The sequence below is a fragment of the Haemorhous mexicanus genome, chromosome 8 (genome assembly GCF_027477595.1).
Source record: "Haemorhous mexicanus isolate bHaeMex1 chromosome 8, bHaeMex1.pri, whole genome shotgun sequence".
Lineage (NCBI taxonomy): Eukaryota > Metazoa > Chordata > Aves > Passeriformes > Fringillidae > Haemorhous > Haemorhous mexicanus.
The window spans coordinates 9,719,242-9,743,934 of NC_082348.1; the positions used below are offsets into that span (position 1 = coordinate 9,719,242).

Sequence of the window (24,693 nt, forward strand, 5' to 3'; positions counted from 1 at the left end):
ACACTGGAATTTCCAGTCACCACAAGACAGAAAATCCTCTAGGTCTTTCTGCAAGAGGGACCAGTACATGATGCCATGGAGTACTTTTTAATTCCTATGTTCAGGCAGTCTCTTGGCATGTAACAGTTCCACATTACATGATAGTTCCATGAGCACTTTGAGTTGTCAAGAGCCAATAGTCCTGCCAAATCCCTTTGGTGCCTTTACTGTCTCTCCCAGGTGCCTGCTCCTTCCTGCTGCTTCCCCTGTGCCAACAGAAATGTTTGTGCAGCCTCACAGTGAATCTGACCTGCAAGTGGATCCAGGTTAAAATTAACCTAGTGCGGAAAAAAAGCTTTGTTTTAGCCCAGATTGGTTCCTTGATCTGCCTTCGTTCTCCTGTCAGCATTGCTCAGATTTCACTGCAAAAGCCTCAAGCTGTATGGCTGTGGTATCACCTGCACTGCTGTGCTGTCTGCTGGTCTGGGGGATCCCACTGCTCTGCTAGATCCTGGCTGCTCAGGTAGGCACAGGACACATTCCTCATGCTCAGGGAGGTTCAGCCTCCTGGTGTGAGACAAAATGGGTACTTCCAGCTGGCTGACAACCTTCTGCTTAGCTGAGAGAAGCACCAGCCCCTGGTGCTGCTGAGCTGAGCCCTGTCTCTGTTGTGCCTGCATGTCCCATTTTATGATGGCAATCAGAAGCTGATGGGAGAGGAATGAGCATTTTTGCATTTTTATGTGCAGAAAGGCACATCTTTGGAATAATGAAAAGCTGCAGCAGATTGAACATTGCAGAATGTGTTGAGCTGCCAGGTGAAGGCTGTGTCCCAGCAGTTGTCCTGTGGAGCTGCACTGTGTGTGCACAGCACAACCACAGCAGATCTGTCTGGACAGATGTGCAATGGCCATGAGAGTTACAGGGTGTAAAGCCTGAACTACCTTCACCAGCCATCCATGCACAAAGCTTTTTTCATTAAGGTTTCTCACAGGTCAGATTGGCACCAAGAGCACCCCAATTCTTCACTCTGCATGAAACCTAATTTGACTTTTCTAGTCAGTGAAAGGAAGAATGTTCTTATTTCACTGAGTAGGAGTCCTGCAGAGTTAATAAGTTCTTTGGTGCTTTTCTGAAGAATGCTATTTGGTTCTTAAAGCCAGAATCTGCTCTCTGGTAGCTAAATGCAATTCCCACAGATTTCCAAAGAAACTGGATGTATGTTCCTTGGCAAAATGCAGCTATTAACTTAAAATCCTGAAGATACATGAAATCTAAAGAAAATAGTCTTCTTTGAGACTGTACCCAGCTCTTTATTTTCTCTAGAAAATAAAGAAGTAAAACTGAACTGTACAAAGACCTAAAAATACCTTTTAGAAGTGTATCTTGACTTCAAATATTTTGGTATTCCTCCCTAGTCTAGGAAAGAGAAAAATGCCCTTGAAATATGATCACTGGTTGCTACTGTTGAACTTGTAATCTTTTTGGCTTGAAAAAGCAAAGGGCAATTAAAAAACCTGTCACTTGGCATCAGGCAAATGTTATCAGTGAGAAAAATGGAACTTGAGGTTCACTTAATGAAAACGGGAGTCACCAATACTCATGAGCTGCAAATTGTCTTGCTGAGGAGAAGTCAGGGCTGCTTTATCTGTGAAGTGTTGGATAGTGTATGACTACTGTTTTTCTTGGAAGGCACACATATAGTGAGGCTGGAGGCCATCCCAATCTTTCCTGCAATATGCAAGCAATTATCTCTATGCTGTGGAAAATTTAATTTGCATTTTGCAAACTCTGCGAAGAAAAAACCCAACTTATTCAACTGCATTGCAGTTCTGCAGAATCAATGAATGTTCAATGCATATGAAGAATATATGATACAAATGTAAAGTAGCACCTTCTAATAAATACTTAGGACATTCAAGGACAAGAATCGTTTAACATCTGTTTTCCTGTTCTAGATTGTGAGAGACTTATTTAAACAGATTTAAGGAAAATGCAGTCAAATATGGACTCTGCCTTCAAGAAAAGTAAAGTACAGTTCTGGACTTAAAGATGACATTTTTATAAAGAAATAATATTCTTTATGAGACCAGCTAATATGAATGGGAAAAGATACACTGGCATTTATGTAAATGACCTCCTGTTCTAGACTTTTAGACCATCATAGTTGCAATAACATTAACTCTACTTTATGAAATTTGGGATTAATCTGAACTAAGCAAATTTGACATTGTTTCAGGCTCTTTTGCAAAATGTGTAACCTGGGAAAAAGTGCTATGGCAAAATGCTTGCATATATGACAGGAAAATCCGGCTTCTTGTGTCAGGATCAATATATCAAATCTGTGCAGTGTGCTGAAGCAGATACACAGAAACATAATTTCTGTTATTGGAAATACATTATTTAATACACATGTGCTTTACATCACGGTTTGCCTATTTCCAGCTCAGACCAGTCAGGGAAACGGGATTTTTAGCAGAACTAGTTAACTTCAAAACATGCTCATAAAATAGTTGTTTAAGATTAGCAACAGAAGGATCAGCCCAGCAGTATACAGACCTTGCAGGGTACAAATACCACATTTAGGATTAATGCCTTTAACTGTCTGGAAGCTGAAAGAGTGGGGAGGCAACTTTTTGGGGAACCCAAAATCATCAGTCATTAGTATTTGTCTTACTGCAACTCTTGCAAGAACCAGTAATTCTAGGTTCAATCTTTGTGATGGTGCTGTTGGAAAGTACATCCACAGTTTGGCATTAAGTTAGTAGGGATGTCTGAACCCAGAACTAGCAGTTTACTTTTCCTTCGTGCTTAAACTTTTAAAATTTCAGGGAAAAGGATCAGGCAGTAAGTTACACAATATTGAGCAAAGCAGAAAACCCTGAGGAACTCAATAAGTGGTGGTTCACTGAAGCTGGTTACACAGCAAAAATCCCAGGCAAACAGCTCCCATCCCACTTTTCACCCTGCAGTCCTAGATGGATTATGGTTCAATGTCCATCTGTGAAAATGCTAAATTTAGTTTGTGCTCAGAGGAAACACAAGACACAAGTCATGCACATGCTCCTGCTGATCTTTGAGGATGACCTTCCTGTCAGCTCCATGGGCCAAGTGCTGCACAGCCACCTCCCCCCCCACCCTACTGTATTTTAAGACACTTGACAAAATACAGAGGAAATAGACTTTACCCAAGGAGCTGTTTTTATACCTTCTGGGTGCTCATTTTTCACTGGTGGGGCAGAGGTGTGGGGATGCTCTGGCTGCTCCCTTTGGGTCAGAGCTGTGTAAAACCTCATGGTACAAACAGAACTGCCTGCTTTTTTTTGGATAATCCATCACATGATCTCTAGACCCTGAGTACCACAGCAGGAGAGCTGAGTCTTTTCTCACTACAACAAGCACTGCTCAGCCCCTGTGAGCACCACTTGTGGTGCTTCAAAGGCCCCTCTCTCTGCTCTGATCCTGCTAACACAAGGGAAGGCTGAGCTCTGCCATTCTATGAACAGACACATGCTGGGATCGCTGAAGAGCTGGGGACTGGTTTAGAGTCAGGAAGATGCCTCTGCTCTTCCCCAGGCTGAATGGGATGCTGCATAGCCCACATTGCTCTAGAAAACTATCTCAATTAATTACAAGTCTAATATTTACTTAGTAGAACAGTCTTTGGTCTTTGTGGTTTCCCAGCAGCTGGGATATCAATAAGTGAGCAATAAAAATTAAAGTTTCCTTTTCCAGGATGTGTTTGAAAACAAGCTGGGAAAAAAAAGGATTGATGCAGTCTTGTTTGTCAGCATGTATGCTCAGCTGAAGTCCTCTCAGACCATCCTCTCTCAGATGGCTTGTGGGGCCAGGAGAGGGCTGTGGCCACCCACTCACCCATCACCTGAGCAGCCAGGGGCCAGCTGGGACCTCCCCTTCATGAGCTGCAGCTGGGGAGGGAAGTTCTCACTTCTCTGCAGGATAGCAAAAGGGATATATCTTGGTTGGCTGAACCTGGCCCTGAAAAACATGGGCTGGCCCCAGGAAAGCAGACTAGGAAACCAGGCAGGAGAACCAGGAGAATTTATGACCCTGATCCTCCTCAGGGGCTGTGCAAGGAACTGCACTCCTGAGCCTGACACAGAGAGGGATACCACGACTGAGTTTCCTTGCAGTTTCCTTAGCAGACCAAATACTGAACCCTTTGGTGCTCTTGGTGAGTCTCAGTGGTCCACAGCATTTTAAATTCCCTCTATTTCTCTTTTTTTCAGTGATAAAAACAGCATAGACACTGTACTGTGAAATTTGGGGTTAAGCTGACAGCGACTATGTGGATAAATTTTACCCAGCCCCTGTCAGAAGGGGAAGCAAAAGCAAAGTAAACAAGAAAATTTGCAGGCCTTCTCTCTTTTAAACAAAGAATCTTGTGTTTAAAATAATAAAAATCCACTGTACAAAAGCAAAGCGACTTCCCCCAAAATAGCCTTTCCTGTTTTATCAAAGCATTCATCAAAATTGTCCTTTTCCATAAAAATAAAGTTCCAGGTAGAGTACTGGAGGCCTTTTGTTTTGACTAGATAACTGTAGCTGAAAGAAGTTGAAGCAATAAATATAAGTGACTCTACTGGTACCTGGTGTGTCCCCATGGCTGAATGTAAGTGTTACTATTTAGTGATGCCATACTGAAAATAAAAAAATAATGAAACAGAAATACCACATCAGTGAAACAGGGCTATTCACAAACCATGGAACAGCCTGCACACTATCTGCACCTTGAAAGCAGGGCTCCCACAGCCTGCATATGAGCTGTGTCTGTGACTTGTAGGGGAGGACACGTATATCCCAAGGATTTGTCAGTTTAGTTTTGTTTTCTTGATGTACCTGACAGGTAAAAGCCCTGGTAGGGCTACAGGCATAGTGACAGGAATACCCATACACAGATATGGCTCATCCTCTCAGCCTTGGCTTGGCTTACCCCTTAGACACAACAAAAATCACATCTCATCACCCATCTTGCTACATATTTGTTCATTTTTTATGACTTTCAAGATAACTGTGCCCAGGAGAAGGTACGAGCATGGATAACTCCAAGGATGGACACTTTACGGGTGCCTGAGTTCTTCTGCAGGGTGATTGTGAAGCAGGAGAAAGCACAGAAGTGTGGGATCAAAGTACAGCAGTAGGGAGGGGAGTCAGGCAGCAGCAGCTCTCCAGCACTGTGGCAGACACTGCCCACTGAGGTAGAAAGGAGCAAGATGATGGGGAGAACTGTGAAGGGCCATCAAAGTGAAGGCAGACAGACTTTGTTTGATGAGAGGAGGGAAAGCCAGCAGAGAAAAAATAAGGCGAAGGGTGACGTGACTGAAATAGCAAAGTGGTTTTGAATTCTTTCATCTTTATTTTCCTGCTCCTTTCACAGCTGCATGGAGCCATACTTGGATACTGAGGCAGAGCAGCAGCCCTGAGCTGGGCTGTGGCAGACCTTGGTGCCAGCCCAGAGAGCTGCCATGTGCCACCACACTCGTGACTGACTTGTTACAGTGACTATTGCAACTGAAAAGGAATGAAAATGAACATTTTCTGAAGTGATTTTTCTATGTAAGCCATGTCTTGAACTTTTAACAAGGATGCCATGAGGCACTTAATGCCAGCAGAAGGGGTTCATGTGAGCTCACTTGAAAGACAGCCTATACTATAAAATTTTGACTCTGAACACCCTTGTTGGATCTGTATCAGGAGCAGAAGTGAGGGTTTGGGTTTTTTTAAATTTAAATATTGCATATTAATATTGACAATGGGAGCCTGAACATTGTTTGTTTAATAGGAACCCCATGACCAGCTTATGTACCAGTTAAATCAACTGTTAATGAAATGTTTCCTTTAGTTCAGAGCCTTACAAACATTTTAATCGACCCCTCTTCATTGAGACTCTCAAAACCAAAACCAGTTTCTCAGCCTCCACAAGGACAAATAAAGGTTTGATGCAGCGCACTAAAACTTCTGAATTGTCCTCACACAGCTCCCCTGGGACATCAGCAGCCATTACCATGGAATATGTTCGCAGCAGAGATTGTTTAAAACACAACTGAGAGAATGCTTGAGCTAATGCAGATCACAATTTAAAGCTCAACAGGAACAGGGATATAACAAAAGCAGCCTAGACTCCTTTCCTGCACTAAAACCCAGGATGTTCTTAAAAAACAGAGATGTGGGAAGAAACAATTATGCTTTTCCCTACACAGATGATTCTTCTGAGATCAGGAGCTGGAGGAAAGAGTCTTTCAAACACAGCAAGAGCTGGATCAGCATCACCAGCTTTGCACACCAATGCATTAAATGACCTGCTCTTTCCCTCATGAAGAAATTACCAAAATGTGATCTCTTTGATTGATACCACTCTTCTCACCAGCCTGGTTATATCCTTATTCTGCTTCCTGCTGTGCCAGCCCAGCCTTCCAAGGCACCTACCAGGCTCTCTCAGGCTGTAGGTGACCCCCAAGCACGTGAACAGCAGTGACTGGTGCAGCACCAAAACTCTCATCCCTCCTGCCCAAAGCCTGGTGCTCTGCCAGTGACTCCTGGGCAAAGTGACCCATCTGGGAAAGACAGGCAAGATGGTCACCGTGCTAACATGCACCTTGCAAGGTCTTTGTTTCCTCTTCCTCTGGAAAAAATCCAACTATTTCTCAGTTTGGTCTGGTACAAGGACCAACCACTGCCACCCTACTGTTAAGTGGACTTCAGCCTGCACAGCAAGATGTTTGCACAGCATCTTAAAAGATATATTCCTCATCTCCTCCAGAGATATGCACCAGACACAAGTGTCCTGTGGGCAGGATCTGCTTTGGGGCCTGAACAGGACCTTCCTCTCATGTATCATCAACCCAAAACAAATGCCATGAAACCTTATCTCTTTTTTAATATCCTCTTTTTCTTTTTGTGATGGAGGTTGCTTAAAATTACTGCAAGAACTAACCTCTGTTACTCTTTGTTACCCCATGTGCTTGATGTTACAAGAAAAAAGCCTGTGTAAAGGGTCATCAGACAATGACTTTTAAGACCAAGATTTCATCCAATTCTTTCATGGGCCAAATTCAAATTTGAAATCACTCAAAGTTAACAGGTTGCCACCAGGAATATGCTTGACTCAGTGGGCTTAATGTAGGTCATTAAATTGGATTTCTCTCTCAATTTGAAATTTATAGCTTAATACCTTAGAGCTCAATTATAGGATAAAAGAGACAGAAATAAAAGTCACAGCTTTCCTGTATATATTAATGTGGGATAGTTCAAAGAGAGCTTCATTTCTAGTACCAGAGATCTTTCTTTTTCCTTCCTAGGAATACTAGTCAGAAAAAAACCCCATCCTGCAAATTCTGGAGTCCAGTAACAGAGACTGCAGACAAATTCCTTTTACTCAATCATCTGTATATCACTTGCAAAAGGTTAATCCCAGAAACCTGCTTGCCTTTTTAGAGGGGGTAATTGCAAACACTGTCAGATCATCAAAAAGGAAGGACAGGCAGGAGGATACTTGTGCTCTGAGCTGCAGTCAGGTCATGAAAAAATCAAATGTGTATCCTCCAAAGGAACACAGCCAGGAGTCAGACGGAAGGCTGGGAGACCAGTCCTTAAAGTCTCTGCACTCTTAATCATCAACAAGAGAGATCTGTACAGATATTTCATTACAAAAGAAAAAGGTAGGAAGTGTTCTCTTCTGGGTGTGTTCTGTTATATTCACACCAAGTCTTTTGTTTTGCAATATTTTATGTTAATTCACCACTGATTTTCAAAGGAATAGTGTAAAAGAATGGGAGCCAGACAGAGCACGTGTTCAGTTGTGAAGTTTGGTTTTGCATTTCTAGTGGCTTTCAGTTAGACTGTTCAGAAAGGCTTGATGAGGATCATCATCACCAAATCATTCAAGCCTTCATTTATTCAGATGTTGGCTGACATATTACTTTCTTTAATCTTTCATTTTAAGGGCAATAGGTAGCTTCTATGAGCCATGATTTACATTTATCCTCCACCATTACTTATAATAGGACTAAACAGAGTTATTTGCCATTTCTGCCAATGAAGATGTAACTATGTTTTGATACTTGGCAAAACTCTGTATATTTCTAAAATAGATGGTAAATACTATTATTAGAAATGTTAAGTTTTGAGTACAGGTACTTTCTGTTCTTAAAATTACTTGTGCTTGTAAAAGCAAAGAATTATGTGCCTTGGTAATTGCAAGCAAAATTCAGCTATTAACCTGCTTTTCTGCAACTGTGTATGTTTACATACTTGAAGCAGACCAGGAGCATCATTAATGTTGATCTAAGATGTGCTAGGTTTTATTCTGGGTTGTAGAGAAAGGCAAGAAATTGCGGAAGCCTGGACCAAGGGATTCTGCATGCAACCAGTGCCTAAAGCTACTGGAAGTAGAGAAGGGCACAACGCTGAATAGTTAGAAACCATTTGTCATGCTAATCTTTACAGCACCTCATGAGACCAGCAGGCTCTTTCAGCAGCTACTGCATTTTCCTCTGTAAGCTTACCCCTCTTTCTTTATTCCCAGCATCTGTTCTTTCAGTTTAAACAATTTCCTGTTTTCCTAATAGAGGGAGAACTGATTAGACACAGAGCCTATTTGCTGTACACTGGCCAAAATTGTGGACTGAGTGGTTATTTTTATTATTTCTAGCTGCACTTCTGGAGATCCCATTAATTCTGAGGCTCCCTGATACAGCTTTGGTATGTGCAGGAAGAAAACTGAGGCCAAGGGGGACAGAGATGTAAAGGAAATAAAGGCCATGAACACATGGCTGGAGCCAGCCTGCCCCAGACTCACTTGCTCAGAGATGCTGGGCCAAGAGGCAGCTCCAGCCCGGGAGCAGTGGCAGAGAGTTAGGTGAGAAAACCTGCCCACAGGCAGGCAAGGCAGAGTGTGCCAGCAAAGCCTTGGTTCTCTGCTGGCACAGCCTGGTGGCTTCCAGCTATCAGTGGGCGCTGCTCCACCAGGCACAGCCCAGCACCGTGCCCATCCTGCCCTGCCCATGGTGCAGTTGTGCCCTGAAGCTCACAATCATGCCAAAAGCAGAGTCTCCATGTCCCCTGGCAGCCTTCAGCCTCTGCACCACCCTGTCTTCATCCCTGCTTCCCTTTTCACAGCCTACTCTTGCAATGTTGAAGTTTTATTTCATTTAAGGAAAAGCTCTACAACCTGACAGTCTCAAATGAGGTTTGGCTGGTGTTTCACAGTGCCCTTGAGCAGAGACACCAGCCCAGCTGCTGGACCATGCACACAGCAGACACGTCCCCAGCTTCCTGTGAGTCATGCCAGCCAGTGACTGCTCTTATGCAGACCAGGCTGGTTTTCAGCTTTACCTTTCTGTTGTCACAGATAATTTGCATGCAGGCAACTGCAGCACTTCTCAGCTGAGGGCCACAGGGTCTGAGAAGTGCATGAGGAGTTTGGAGCTCACACTGCAGACAGAGCTGACAGCAGAGGGGATCAAATCTGAAGGATTTGAGCTCTTGTGCCCTGGGTTTGGATCAGATCCTCTTGCAGGAAAAGTCTGAGAGCAGACTCTGGCCCTACAGCAGTGCTCTGTCCTGGGCGTGTGTCCCACTCCCAGCCTCCGCAGCGGGAGTGCAGGCAGGGAGTGAGGACAAACTACAGCTCAATTTCAGTGCTTTTTCTCCAAACAAACAAAACCACCAAGCCTAACTTGCTCAAGCAACAATGGATCATATTTTATTTCTCTTAATGCTGAGTGGAAAAAGAATTTAAAAGACAGTTCAGGTTGCTGGCTTCCAGTTGGGAGTGGGATGATAGGAACCTTTCCTCCCTGGACATTACTTGTGTTGTGCCTGGCCAGAAGTGGGGCCATAGCCAAAAGAAGACCTGCTCTGGCCACACTGACCTGAACCAATCCTGGTCTATCAGACTGGAGCATCTCCTAAGCCTGGTTGCATGGATGCTGTATGTGGGACACACGTTGCTCAGAACAGAACATCAACCAAAGAGGCCACAGACACCACAGAGACAAACAGTATTCACCATTTGTTGTGAGTGAAGCCCAAGCTCTCAGGATAATACCAGAGATGTGTTTTGTTCCACATTGATTGTTAAGGATTCTTTCCCCATTGTACTGTGCCATTACACACAATGTCTCCAGTTCACGAGGTAGCAGAGTGTACCAGTACTCACTGGTGGCCTCTTTGCATTTACAGACAAGGATATACTAAAGAACATGAACTAGTGTGCACTATGGCAATCATAAAATAACATATCCACAATTTGGGGCATCCTGGGTGTACAGACAGCATGGCTTTCCCTCATTCTAGGCCTTTAGGCACTGAAAACAGTCCCTCTGTTGTTTAAAAGTCTTATTTTTATCCAGAATCTCAAGACAATGATTACCACATAGCAGAAGACGCACATGTACAAACACTGATTCATGGACATGGAGTCAGGCTGGTGCTGTGCCTGTTCACAGGGACCTGGGAACAAAACTCACCAAGGACTGAACAGCCTTTTACCCACTGACTGCAGGAGCAGCCCAAGCAGCTTTGCACTTACATGATACAAAAGGGAAAACCCAAAAACAATCTCAAACCAGCCGGGCTGTTGCCTACCTTTTCCTGAGGGGAAGAAGCAATCCATCTCCACACTGCTGCGGGAATGGGAGATGCAGAGAGCGCTGCTGGGGACCAGACCCTCCTGCGGCGGGCTCCGCTCCGTGGTCCGCACCAGACACCAGCCTGGCCTCTCGCTGGGCCTCTCCAGCAGCTCCACTGTCTGCCCCACCTGAATGCTCAGCTCGCTGCTGTGGCCCGCTGTAAAGTCCTGGAGCACCACAGTTAGTTCACACCCTCCAGACAACTGCCCAGGTTCAACAGGGAAAAGAAAAAAAAAAAAAGAAAAGGAATAGACGTTAGCGAGGGTAGGATGAAAGCAATCATCTGTGCATCATATTTACACTGGCAAAGACAGGATTTGTGTTGTTAGAAGCCAAGTTAATAATTTGTTTTGTCAAAGTTCAACACGTTGTGCCCCTGGTTTCCTTTACTTCTTATTGATTTTGCTGAGCTGAAGTGAGACACCAAAGCTACCCACCCAGTAACCTTTTGAATGCTAGCTGTGGGGGAGTTTTTGAGCTGTGAATCTTCTAGCTGTGAGTGTCCATAAGAAACCCTGGGGGTTTTTTTTGTTGCTTTAATTTTCAGGGGTCACTTTCCAGCTTGGCAATAGCCCAGGATGTCTCAGTGCTGTGCTTCATGGTGTGACAAATTCCAGCTCATCCCTCTACAGCATAAGTGAGGCACATTCCCACTGGCCACCAGTGCAGTGAGGAAACAGCTTCTCTTTTCTTGGAAGACAAGAAACGTACCCTCATCTTCCCAAAGCTGCTCTAGGGACCTCTTGGGAGAGTAAAATCCTGATGGGGCAGTCCAGAAAAGCTCCTCCCATGCTCTCTGATGGAACCCAGAGGTGTAAATATATAAACACAGAGTGATTGATTATATGCTGACTTTCAGGATTTGTACCTAGGAATAAATGTAACATTTTACTTCCGTACTGAGTGCTGGAACTGCTGCTTTCCTTCAGCCTCACACCCTGGGCTGTGACTCTTGAAGGACAACAGTGGTCTGTGTAATCACAGTCTCTGTATAGCCAGGGACTGGGAATATGAGCACTTGTGTGCACATAAATAAGTGATTGTACAGTTTTGTTCTTAACAAAGCTTGGGGTTTCTTTAATGGAATCAGATCTCAGGGTTGGATCCCTGCATGTCTAAAAAGGTGTGAGAATGAATCTAAGTTTTTCTGGCCTGAGGAATCTTTCTTAATGCTCTGCAATGTGGATTTCTTGCTGCCTGCCTATTGTTAGGGACCCTCTTTCTTTGTCCTGTGTGCTGCATGCTTCCCTGAGGTATGCAGGCATCTTTGGGGTCCTTTTTCCAGTGTCAAATTTGATAGAAATTTCGACAGAAATTAGTTCACTGATTTGATTCAAAAGTTGTTAAGATGAGGGTAGTAAACAAGTATAATACTATAAAGTTTATTTTCTTAGGATATGAAGCTAAAACCAAGGATATTATACAATAATTTTAAATAAATTACTTGTAAACCCAACTGAATTGGAAGAAACCTTGACAGATGCGCAGTAACTGTGGAATCAGTAAAAACTGGGGGCTCCTTCTCAGCTTGAATGGGGGAGCCCTTGAGGAGAGCACATGCCTCTCTAGAGAGTTCACCCTTGAGCTGGTACAATCTCAGAATCCCTTCTCTCAGCCCAAAGAGCCCCCAAACACACTCCCCTGGGAACAGCCTGTCTCCCCACTCAGTGGCACAGAGGTTTTTGTGTCCAATGCAGATGTGAAAGAAATCCCACTCACAGGGTGATATTCACAGTTACAGAAAGGGGTCAGTGGACAAGGACTGGTTCTCACCTGTCCTGTGTCTCTGCCGTAGACGAAATGCTAGATTTGGGGAAGAAGAAGGAAATATTTCTCTGAAAGATTATTTGTAAGTAAATAGAAACAAACAGACAAAACAAACCATGGCAGCTGTTTGAGGCCTTTCAGACAAAGTGCTGGCATTAATCCTGGCAGACAGAGCTCAGTGCACTGATGGAAGTGCACAGGAGGTCAGTGTAGCACCTACTTGGACAGCTTATCAGCAAACCCACCACTCATCATGCTGACAATCTCCCCATAACTGGAGAACAGACATCCACAGGGATGGTAAGAAAGAGATACTGCTATAATATTTGCTGAGGTTTCTTTGCTATGGACTAATTTGAAGAGTAGAAACTCTTCCTGACACAATATAGTACATGTTTGGGAATGGTGTGGGATATTTAAGACAGGAAGAAAAAAACTGATTACTTCTTGCTAAATATACAGACATATCTTACCAAAGGTGATGGATTTCTCCTAATTCTTCCACTATTCCATGCTAAGCAAACTTTCTGTCCCAGAAATTATGCTATCTACAATATCTTTTCTGAAAATAATAAAATCTCTCCTTCTTTTAGGGGAAAATGTGAACAAATACTCTGCTCTATCAGCTTCTCTCCCCCAGAGCTGTTTAGAGCATTCATGCCCTGTCCCTGAGCACCACTAGGTGTCCGTGTTCACCACCACACAGCAACTGAATTTGCTTTAAAGAATTAACTCTTGCTTATCTCCGAGGTGCTTATCTAAGAACGAGGTGAGGTGCAGTGCCTGGGCATGAAGGAGCTGGTTCAGACAGCATCCCCAGACTCATTGCTCTCAATGATATGGGCAGAGGATGTTCCAGAATATTAAAAAAATTGCCTTTAAATGGTTCAGATTGAATTTTGAAAAAGAAGTCATTTTTATTGCTTAAGCAGGAAAGGTGAAACAGGCTGGGAATATTCCAGGGAAAAGGGCCTGGTCAAGAGGACACCTGGGAAAGTCTGGGACAAACAAGGCACTTCCCAGGGAGCATCAGCCTGGGAAGTGCTGCCCTAAGCAGCTGCCTGCCCTCCTCTCTGGGGGCTGAGGGGCAGCTGACCAAACATCAGTTTATGGCAGGCCTTGTCACCCTTTCCAAAAGAACTAAACAGCTGGGACACAAACAGGTGCTTCAATTTGGGCAACACCTGTAAATGTCCCAGAGGAGGCAGGTGTGCTCCATGAGCCTCAGGTACCTTCCAGCTCTGTGTGCCTGTTTTCTTTGGTTCATTATAACAGCAATTTAATATAATGAGAACAGGAAGTGATCATCCCCTGGAGGAGCTCCTGGGCACCTGGTGTGATCAAGTTCTGCCTCAGCAGACAAGATTCTTGCCCTCCCAACTTCAGACCATACCCTTGGTGTGTGAGGGAGGGAGCTTGCTTCCCTCAGCTCCCTGGAGGCCTGAATATCCCTGAAGGCAAATGAATTGATATCAACTGCTGCTCCAGGATCCACTGCATGGAAATGTGGACCAGGGCTTCCACATGCTCCAACTGACTGGCTGGAGCCAGTGCTAAATTAACACATTTCCAGGGAAAGAGCTCCCCTTTGGCAGGTGGAATTAAGCAGTTTCCCTTTTACAGGTAGGTGCAGGTGGTAGGTATAAGCAGTTAGATCAGGGAGGGCCCATAGATCATTTTTAGGTGCCATTTCCAAAGAACAGAAAAGGAACAGATCATTTTTAGGTGCCAGCTCTAAAGAACAGAACCCTTCCTGTTGCCCAAGGGCTTCCAAGTATTTCCCAGGCCTGTTCCATGTCTTACATATCACCACACCACAAAGAACATTTTCTTACTAAATTAACCCACAGCAAAGTAATCTCTCTGGAAAACTAATGTTATACTATTATACATACAACTTGTAAGCCACTGAGGAATAATGCAAATACATCTGATTCCCAATGACAGAAATTATTTCACCTGCAAAGTGATCACTCAAGCTGTTAGTTAGTTACTTAATTTGTTTTTAGAGAACAATTTTCCAACTTCAGAGAAGTATATCATGCTTCCCTCTATGCTGGAGCGTGGAAATAGGAATACAGATGGACTGCTGGTTTCTCACACATATTGCATTTGTTTTGGAAAGAAAATAGAGAATGCCCTTGGGGTTGAAATTCACAGGTAAATGGCTTCACATTTTAACATAAAATGTTCACTTTTCTTATTCCTGTGATTAAAACCACCATTAAAGCCACTGACTGGATACATTTAGAGCCCAGACAGCATCTAATCTGTATATGGCACAATGAGACACATTAAAGTAAAAATAACAATGCAACATGCCTTTGCAGAGCACAAGGCATAACTGAAAGATCTGACACAGGGACGGATCTAACAAATTACACAGCAAGCAACAGCCTTAAAATCAGGAAGAAAAGGAAATGGTAGAAGCAAATAGCAAAATGTAATGAGGAAGCAAGAGGGCCCCAAGCTGTCTGGAGTGGCTGTATGTCCTGAGAGAAGCTGGCAGGAGCCCCAGCCTGTCTCCACAGTGCCTGCCATCAGCAAACCATTTCCCATCCTCTGCCTCCACGAGTTCCTGGGCTAAAAACATCACTGTGCATCCAGTGTGTAAATACTTTCATCAGATTATTTTAATCTAGTGATCAAATCTGAGCTAGAGGGGAGCCCTGCCCATTCACCAGTGTGGGCATGGACCCAGGCACAGCCCTCAGGAACTCCCCTCTCTGCTGCAGGATGCTGCTCACAAACCTCAGAGCATTGATGGGAGCAGTTTATGGCAGACACTGACTCTGGGGAATGAGCTCTGTCACCCACAGAGCCTTCCTGCTCCTGGGAGCACCCACCCCAGTGCTGTCGGCTGCAGGAGAGTGAAATACAAACAACCAAAATGATCCCAGGCACGGTCACCTCCTGCTGTGGGGCTGTCCAGGCTGCTCCAAGAGCAGGAGCCAGCCCAGCTCCAGTGACCAGCAGGCAGGGTGACCATGGGATTGTCCATCCTGAGTCACAGTGTGTGTGCATGGTCACTGTGCACCTGCTTCATTTTCAGCCACAAAGCAGCAGCCAGAGGAAGCAAGGCTGAGCACCAGAGGCAAATTCATCATCAAAGTGCAGATGGAAAACACCTACCAGGTCACAGGCTGTCCTTCCTGCCCTCAAATAAATCCCTAAAATAGATCTTAAGTAGTACTAAATCCACTCCAGGTGAAAGTGAAGTAGGCATGGTTTGCTTTCCAACAGGGGGAGCAGGTATTTGGAGGTGGGTGTCTGAAGTCTGTGTAATTGTTTTGAAATATGCCAACTCTGCTGTGGAAACCCACACGAGCTGGTTATTTACATCTGTTCAAGAGGACACAGAGCTCGGCTACTTTAAACAAAGCATTTTGTGTGCTGCAGCACTATGGCCTAATATAAATTGCTGTTTTCTGTTGCTTTTAGGCTTTCTGCCTGTCTGGTTCTGGATGAAAGCCAGTTTTGAATAGAAGCATCTAGTCACCATAAACAGCCTATTTCAAGAGGGTGAGAGAGGCAGTAGGAGCAAGAATGGGATTTGCATTCTTATCAAGAGATTAAAAAAAGTGAATAAAACCACTTAGATGTTGGTTCTGTCTGCACTAAAATAAATCCAGGAGCTGTCAATTTAGCTGGGGGATGGACATGAGAAATCTTATCCCCCACGGAGTTCATTGTGAAAATTTCTGTAATTTCATAGAGATTTTCTTTTCTTTTTCTTTTTACTGGTTAGAGAGTGAGAGATCAAATTCAGAAAAAGCCTTTGAGGAATCTCAGGGCTAGAGAATTGCTTTAGTTTTTTTACTCTTTAACAGGCTCTGTTTGGAGTGTGAACTCTGAGTCACCCATGTTTCTCACTCTGAAGCCTCTCAGCTCTAAAGGATGCTGAGCTCTGGCAATGCTGGTGGATGCTTTGTTGCATCCAGCCTGATGCCAGGTAGTTCAGGGCTGTTTCTGTGGAGACAGCCTGTATTTCAGGAGCTATGGGCTAACCAGGAATGACCTGCTACAGTCAGTAGCATTGCTCTGGACTGAACAGCTCTGAGTTGAAAATTCAGTGGAAAATGCCTGACTCATCTGGGTCCTTCTCAGTCCTCAGTCCCCTCTACCCATCTTTCATGAAGATGGAGTTGGTGCTTCCCACTCTTTCTGCTTTGTCTGACTGAACAGAGAGGATCAGAGCTTCAAGGGAAGGTCTGTTTATATTTAGGCAATTAATCAAACACATGGCTGGGATAATGGTGGTGTCCAATGGGCCAAATGTACCATCTTTGCTCCTCTCAACAAGGAGATAACAGAGGCATCTGGGTGTGCAGCATTATAAATATAAGCACAGCAAGTTGTTCCACAGCAGGAAGAATAGACAAGTGGCATGTGGGACATATAAATATGCTAAAGGAAAGGAAATCTGGTGTTATGGTCTCAAATAGCACATACCTTTCCAGCATCTCTTGCTGGAGTTCCTACTAGACGGCCATATCCTGACTCTGCTGGATTTTGGACTCTGGCACATGCTGACATCTGCAGAACAGCTTGAATGGAGCTGTCTGAATTATTTCTGGAGCCTTTTTTCCAGAAAGTAAGACTAAAGTTGATCCAAATGAAACAGCGTTTCTAGCTATAAAAAATGCTTTTGAAGATAAAGACAACCAGATCCACTTTGTTTCACGCAACAAATTGAACCAGAGCATGCCTGTGTTTGATCTGAGGGTTTCCTCATGGCATTTGGCTCAGAGAGCTGGTACCCAAATTCCATTCTTTTCCCTTCCCTTGAGAAGCACAAAATGGAGCAGATATCATTTGTGTTCCTCAGTGACACACAGCCAGCACATCTGGCTCCAAAACCCTTTGGTTTTGGAGGCTGAGCAAGGCAGATGGCTGAAACCCTCCAAGGTAAGCCCTACCTGCTGTCTTTTGCAGCCACAAGATGTTCTAAAGCAACGCAGGGTTAAGAAAAATGCAAGAGTAGACTGAAATCAGGGAACTGACTAGCTGCTTTCTTTCATGTTTGGCACCATTTTGAACAAGGGATCAAGAGTTCCAGTCACAGATGATTCATCAGACACCAACTTCTGGGACACTCCTAGCAAGTACACAAAACCTGATCATGTATTCTGGTCAGGAACTTTGGGAAACACCTCCAGGTTTAAGCAGCAGAGACAAGTGTGCACAGTAAAAAGTCTTCTTTCACAGCTGATGAGTTTAAAATAGAAACCCAGCTGCTGGCATCACAGACGTGGTACTGGGGGAAAAGGAGGATTTGAGTCTGATGGAAGCTTTAGAAACAAAAGGGATTAGAAAATGAGCCCGTGCAAAAGGTGGGTTACATGAACATCTGTCTTTATCTGAGTGGGGCATTCTGCCCTGAGCAGAATTTTGAGAAGGAAGACCAAAAAAATCTTCCAGAAACCTTCTTTCTTCCACAGTGCTCCCAGCTAAGTATGATCCCCACTATTTGTGTCTCTGCAAGGAACCTACAGATTCCCCGATATCAACATCAGGAAATAATTAGGTCCTTAATTAACCACCTCAGCTTTTCAATTACACCAAAAGGAAACAGTTACCTGAAGAACTGTGAACAAGGGTTCACAATAACCAGAGGAAAAAATCTCAGATGGCTCTCTTGGGAAGGAAACAAATGATACAACAGAAAAAAAAAAAAAAAAAAGCACAATAAGGCCACCGAAGAATGCTTTAGAACAAAGTAAATCTCACTTTGTACACTAGACCAGATTTGCTTAATGTGTATATCCCCAGATTATATTTCCTTTATAATCTGGATAATTATTTTTAAATGGGTACATTTCTGTCTGCACAGTTATACTTCTAATGGTCTTATGAAAAGTGATATCATTTCAATCATACCCAAGAGATCTCCCTCCCCCTGTCAAGTAAAAAGTAGACACTTCCAAGACAAGAAGTTGTGGATTGCTTCAAAGCTATGTTTTCCTGGTCCTGCTATAAGAAGTGAGGGCTTGAAGGTAGAAAATGGATAATCTTATATTCCCTTCCTCACCTCTGCCAGCATGCAGGAATCAGGATTTAGTAACCAAGTACCACTGTGGTTTAGACACAAATAAGACTGATTACATTTGACAGATATCCTCTCCAGGGACAGCCATGTCCAGCAGACCCTCTGCTGACCTTCACTGAGCTGTCCCAGGTGCTCTGGACTCTCCTAAAACATCCCCCCTCCCCTGCAATGAATGCTGGATATCTGAAGGCAGCAGGGATGGGGAGCCCAGCACACAGAAACACAAAAGCCTGCCCTCATGCCTGGTAGCATCACAGGAAACCACAGCACCCCTCCTTCAGGGATATTAACCCCCTCAAAATGGGTGGGGATCTGCATAGAGAAACCATAACCATGACAAAGTATTTACAATATCCTCTGATGTTCTTTTTGCCTAAATTGATGCATTCACAGAACAGATGTTTGACATAAAACGGGTTTTGTTTTTAATTGGAGGAGATTATTTAAACTATGTCTAAGCCATATGGTCCTGTAAGCCTGACTCCCCTCTGCCATTGCTGGAGAGACCAGCTTGGCATCCCTCTCTGTTTCCAAGTCATTTCCTCTTTACAGATTTAATAGCTGCTATTTTTTTTTCTTATTATTGGTCCCTAGGTCCCATTACTATAAATCAGGGCCTTAGGCCCAAAATTGATTCAAAGGTGGATTTGGACAAGCTGCTTTGCATGATTTTCAGTACTAGGTTGGTTTACTAGAACATAAAGGGGAATGTAGATGTGAATACAGAAAACACATTGTGGGGAATGGTGACAGTGAGTGGTGTTCATCTCCAGGCCACTAAAGACCTGGCTCTGGCTGGCATATTTTCCTGCCCCTTTTCCCCTTGCAAGTGTCACACTGAAGACAGTGAATTTTCAGAGGGATGTAGTACACACTAGAAAAACCATGGATGTTACCAAATGACTGATAGAAGGCGCTGGGTGCCAGACAGGCTTCAGGCTGAAAGAATGTGTGATGGCTGAGGGCATTCTGATGATCTGCTTCAGCTCAATCTTCCCATTCATCATCACATAAAACCAGGCCACTGCTGCTGCAGATAGACTGCAGGGGTGAACTCTGCTTGAAGCAAAGACAACTGTGAGTGGGAGAGTTTGCAAAACTGCTGCATAGCAATACCCTCAGATGCTGTTTGGCACTGAGGAAAAAAGAACTTGGGAGAGATGATCACTTGAGTTTGAGTCCTCCCTACTGCTTGCCTTGTCCACTGCACCCCCTGAGCCTTTCCAGCATTGCTGCAGGATCTTCAGCCAATGATGGGTCCCAACAGTTAAACCCTGGGGTTTTCACTCCCTTTTCCATAATACTGCCATTTACTTGAGGTGACCTCATTTGCCAAGTGATGTAACAGCGTGCACGATCGAGCCTGGCACGTCAAAGCAGATGTTTCAGTGGACACAGAAACAGTATTATGAAATGAAAATATTGCCTAAAACCTGAGCAGCACCAGAGATTACAATGGCCTTTATAAAGATCAGCTTACCTAAAATAGCATTGAAAGGCCTTTGGCTGCAGTCATATGCTTCCCTCCTAAAATGAGAGACTGTTGCTTGTACTACTGTAATGTGACTCCCAAAGGAACCAGCAGCTGCAGGTTTTGAATTTTGTAATTTTTGGCCAGTCTGTTTGACAGAGTTGACTGAAGCATGCTCAAAGGACACTCCTTCCATGAAATTTTCTTTTTTAACTCCAATAACAATAAATGGTTGAATACTTTTTTTTTTTTTAAAGTACGTGTTTTGTTTTAGTTTCTAACAAGGTAATAAATTCTATTTCAAAGAATGTAAATCCAAAGAGTTTGATAGTTGATCTCACTTGCTTTGTTTCAACTGAATAGAAATGCTCATTGACTCTGTCGTTTACATTCTCTGTCATGTCATATTATCAGGGAGAGCTAAATATGAATCAATGAAATTCAGCACAAACAAGTATAATATTGAGAGGAATCTGAAAGAACTTGCTAGGTTCATTTATCAAAGGTTGAGCAGAATAATAAGGTCTATTGATAAGCAAATTCCCAGCCCCTGCTTAATTTCTTTCCCTGAAGACACTTCCAATAAAATGCTCTGGCTTGTGCAATCACTGTTACTTGTAAATTGTTCCCGGATGAATACATTCATTTCTGTTCTTCCTACACTCAATTCAGCCAATATGGAAACCTCAATTTTCATAGAGAGAGATCTGTGTTAATCCACAACACTTATACATGTGCTCTTTTCTTCCCTAAAACCCCATTTCTCTTTTTGTGCTCAGTGCATGCAGAGGAAGGTGATATGACCCGAGCTTAAAACATCCTCAGGGTATTTGACAGTGTGTAATGCAAGAGTGTCCAGGAGAAACAAAAGATTTTGGTAGGTGAGTGTAACATCTTCAGCCTGAGATCCAAGTACACCTAATGTCTGTCAATAGCATATCCAGTGTGTGCCAAACCATGGGGAGGACACATCCAGGGCAGCTCAGTCACAGAGCTGCTGCTGGGAAGGGACAGAGCCTGAAGTCAGTGAAATTCAGTGTAAATTGGACACTGCTTCCTTTGGGTTTATTTTGCAAATCCTCGACTAAATCTCCATCTTATCCTTAATTGGCAGATATAAAGATATGTACTTGGGGGAACCACATTTAATTATTTGCTAGTAACTGGGAAAAAAGATAAACTATTAGAAATTCTCTCTCAGAAAGACAGTGAATCCATTGCATTTGACAGTGGCTCTGAATTAGTTTATTTCAGATTGAATAGTAAGGGATTTTGTGGCATCCTAGGTTCAGGAGGGATGGCCAAGAGGAGCCCATGCATGGAGGGACAGAGGCACTGGCAAGGACCAGGGCTGTGGGAGCACTGGACTGCAGTGATGGAGGGTGGACAGCAACACAGGGACCTGGGGCTAGGCAAAGGAAAGTGGTGAATAGCCATAGTGATAATCAGCCAGGCTGATAAACAACCTTGTAATGAAACTGAGCAATTCCCTTACACAACTTTAAATCACTTTGAGATCAGGTTCTCAAGCTGCATACTGGGGAATCTTAAAATTAAGGAAAAAAACCTCTTAACCTTTGTTGCTCTTGCTTTAACTCCACTTCTTATCACTCTTACATTGACAGCCTGCCTGCCATGCTTGTGCCTGTAGCCATTAACATGGTATTACCCCACCTACTTAACCTGAATAGCCAATAGAGCACTTCCTCAGCTGAATATTTCCTTTTTCAGTCACAGAATTACACTCCCTTAACAAATTCTGTTCTATGAATTCAGTATTACTTCATCTCTGCTGGAAGACTTTTGTCATAAACATCTGTTTCCTTTCATAAAATAAGAAAGATAAATAATAAGTAAGCAATTTCCTCTATTGCAGGCAATACAGTAGCAGAGCTGTGTGTTCAAACCTCATGAATCCCCACCCATTCCAAAGAAGAAACTGCTGAAATGCTCTGTTTGCCAGAATGAGTCCTAAGTGGAGGGAATAGAGGCTTGAAGTAGAAGAGAATGAATTAGCCTTTACTGCATGAAATAGGAATTTATTGTTGCATCACCACACCTAACAATATGGTTATGAGGTGGCGGCTCTTCCAATGACAAATTTCTGCAAGAAAACCATGAAAACCCAATGTAAATCATCTTTCCTTCTCAGAATTCACAAGGCCTTAGTAAGCAGTGACCCTGTTAAGGGCATGTACTTAGCCTGCACTGCTTCCTCCTCTTCTTTCTGGGTCCTTTTCTGTCCCTCCAGCAAAAAAGGGACCCTTTATCACACTGCTCTGCACTGTATCATAACTAATGCCTGGATTGATCCAAGGTGCAGATAAATGAATTTGCCTCTCTCCTGTATCAAAGGTATTTTTGTCAGTAATATGCACCATTGAGGCATGGGAAAAGAAAAAACAAAGAGAGTTTGAAAAGAGTCTGAAAAGGCCCTGCAGAAAACAGGGAGAAAACTCAGGGGACCCAGGATTCAGAGGCAGGCACACTCTTGGCAGGCAGACAGAGGGGTTTGGTCACTGGCACAGCACTGCCCTGCCCAGCTGCAGCAGCAACAATCTCCTTCCTCCCTTCCCGAGCTGAGAGGGTCCTGGGCTCCCCAAGGACAGCCTTTCCCACTGCCCTGCTCCTGCTGCTCCTCCTGCAAGAGGCTGAGAGGTGGCACCAGAAGACATGCCAGTGTCTGAGACTGGCCCCTTCCCTGGGGGTCAGGCAATCCATCAGAAGGAGTGAGAACATAGGAAGATTCTTATTTCAAAATGTCTGTAATACCTTTTTCTAGCCTTCCAGTGAGAAAGTCACAAATAAAATTGAATGATACTACAGAGACTTTAGATCACATGAAATACCTTTCTGTTAGGCTGAAATCACCAGTAATGAGTGTAAAGAAAAAATATAGATGAATGTACAACATTTTCCAAACTGAAGCCAAAGAGAATTATAGTTCTTCACAGATATCTCCAGAGAATTTACACGCACCACAATGGCAACAATACTAATGTAGCTAAACCTTATTTCTTTCATATGAAGGACAATTTCATCTTCTACAGAAAACACTGTTTATTGCCCAGTTTTAGTTTTTCTACCTCCTTGAAATTTGACAGCCATTTGACATCATCCATCTCCATTAAGATACCATGGGTCATCAATATTGCCTATTTGGACAATTATAATCCCAGACAGTTCCTTGCCACCACTCACTGGCACCATTACATACAGCTGGGTTCTAATTGTACAACTGGTTGACTGCATTTCCTTTTCTGATCACTTTATGTCATTTTATGCCATTCTTTTTCTCAGCCCTAATTCTGCTTTGCAACCCGATATAATTTGACTCATCATCCCTATAACAGGTCTGCTTCTCCTCTCTCAAGCTATATAATAGGAAATATTCTGTATCATGCATACTTGTTAGCAATAACAAGGGCACACTTTAGGAGAATTATCATGTGTTACCATAGATAAGAAATGCAACTAATGTAAATTCATGTTCTAGCCATAGTAACAAAACCTGCATCAGCTGTTGACACAGGGCAACACTTTAACTGATTCAAAGTCTCCTGCAAACACAATTTCTATGATTTTGCTGGTAAATGTGAATAGTGGAGAAAAGATGGTCTGCTCTCCCTGTTTAAATACTTCTTTCATTAGAAGAAGTAAGCTTATTTCTAAGGAATTGGTAAAGCATTTTTTGATTACTAAAACTGGGAAGGTAGTCACACAGGCAATGCTGAAGGAAGCAAAAAAGTGACCTAATCTCTCTTTACAAAAGAAAAAGTAGCCAATCAACCACACTAAACATAAAAGCACAGCACCCACCAGAGAAACAGGCAGGAGAATGGTCATTCCAAAAATGGGCTACAGTGTAATGCTATACATCTAAAGCTATAGATCTGGCATAGTAAATTTGGGGTTCTCTTTTTATAGAAATGTTTCTAAACAGCTCCTTTGGTAAACACCAGCAGAGCCTTTACTCCCAAGCAAAGCAAAAACACTGAAGGAATCTGGTGCTGTTCTTTTGAAGTACAAGTCTGCTCTCCTCACCCTCAAAAAGGATCCCCAAACCAGGAGGGAATGAATGGCACTGCTTGAGCAAATGCCTTTTAGCAGGATTTCTCAGTGAGTGAAAGCTCCAGCACCACCTGCTCATGGTCAAAATTTGCTACAGCCCACAAAAATTACCTTGGGACTTGAAAATAACACTTTTTAAACCTTCACCAAAGTTGTTTAGAATCAGGGACAGAAAATGTAAAAGCCAACATACCTTTCCCTCTGGCAGTTCAACAGGTGTGTGCTACATTAACTAACCCAGTCTCTGTGCCACTGCCACCCTGACGTCATTGTTACTGGGTTGACAAAAGGTTTCCATGACAAACTAGAAAGCTGATCTGTTATCTCCTCTTTGGAGGAAATTGAAATGCCCTCTCTCCCATATTCTGCTAGACCCACCCATCTTGTTTTTGGCACACAGCACAGAGTGTGGGCTTCTGTGATTGATTTAGATTTCCCTCTGCTCTGAAATAGAGAAACCAACTTGTTTGTTGTTTTTCCCCTAACTTAAACTAGAGGGTGTCACCCTCATCCCATTGCAATCCCAACCACCTCACCCACAGCACAACCTTCTTTGTAGGCATGCTGACTACCATGCTCAAAAAGAGAACAGATAACACAGAAAGAGGACAAACTTCAAGTAACGAACTAAAAACATTATTAAGACATTTGATTCTCTTCTTGGCTATAATTTATTGCCTCTACTAGCAGGCATGACCCATAAT

At 43.4% G+C, this 24,693-nt stretch overlaps 1 protein-coding gene across 11 annotated transcripts in view; it reads right to left on the minus strand.

Annotated features, from left to right (window-relative positions):
- The window catches only part of KALRN (kalirin RhoGEF kinase), a 481,244-nt gene that overhangs the window by 83,318 nt on the left and 373,233 nt on the right, over positions 1-24,693 (minus strand). For 7 of the 11 annotated variants that reach the window (XM_059852696.1, XM_059852697.1, XM_059852699.1 and 4 more), the window contains exons 34-35: positions 12,405-12,434; positions 10,588-10,834 (exon numbers count right to left, since the gene is read on the minus strand). In XM_059852696.1, the coding sequence (XP_059708679.1) occupies positions 10,588-10,834; positions 12,405-12,434 (277 nt within the window). Of the gene's footprint in view, positions 1-10,587; positions 10,835-12,404; positions 12,435-19,343; positions 19,467-24,182; positions 24,342-24,693 lie in introns of those variants that run through there. The other 4 variants (XM_059852707.1, XM_059852706.1, XM_059852704.1 and 1 more) reach the window with 4 other exon arrangements.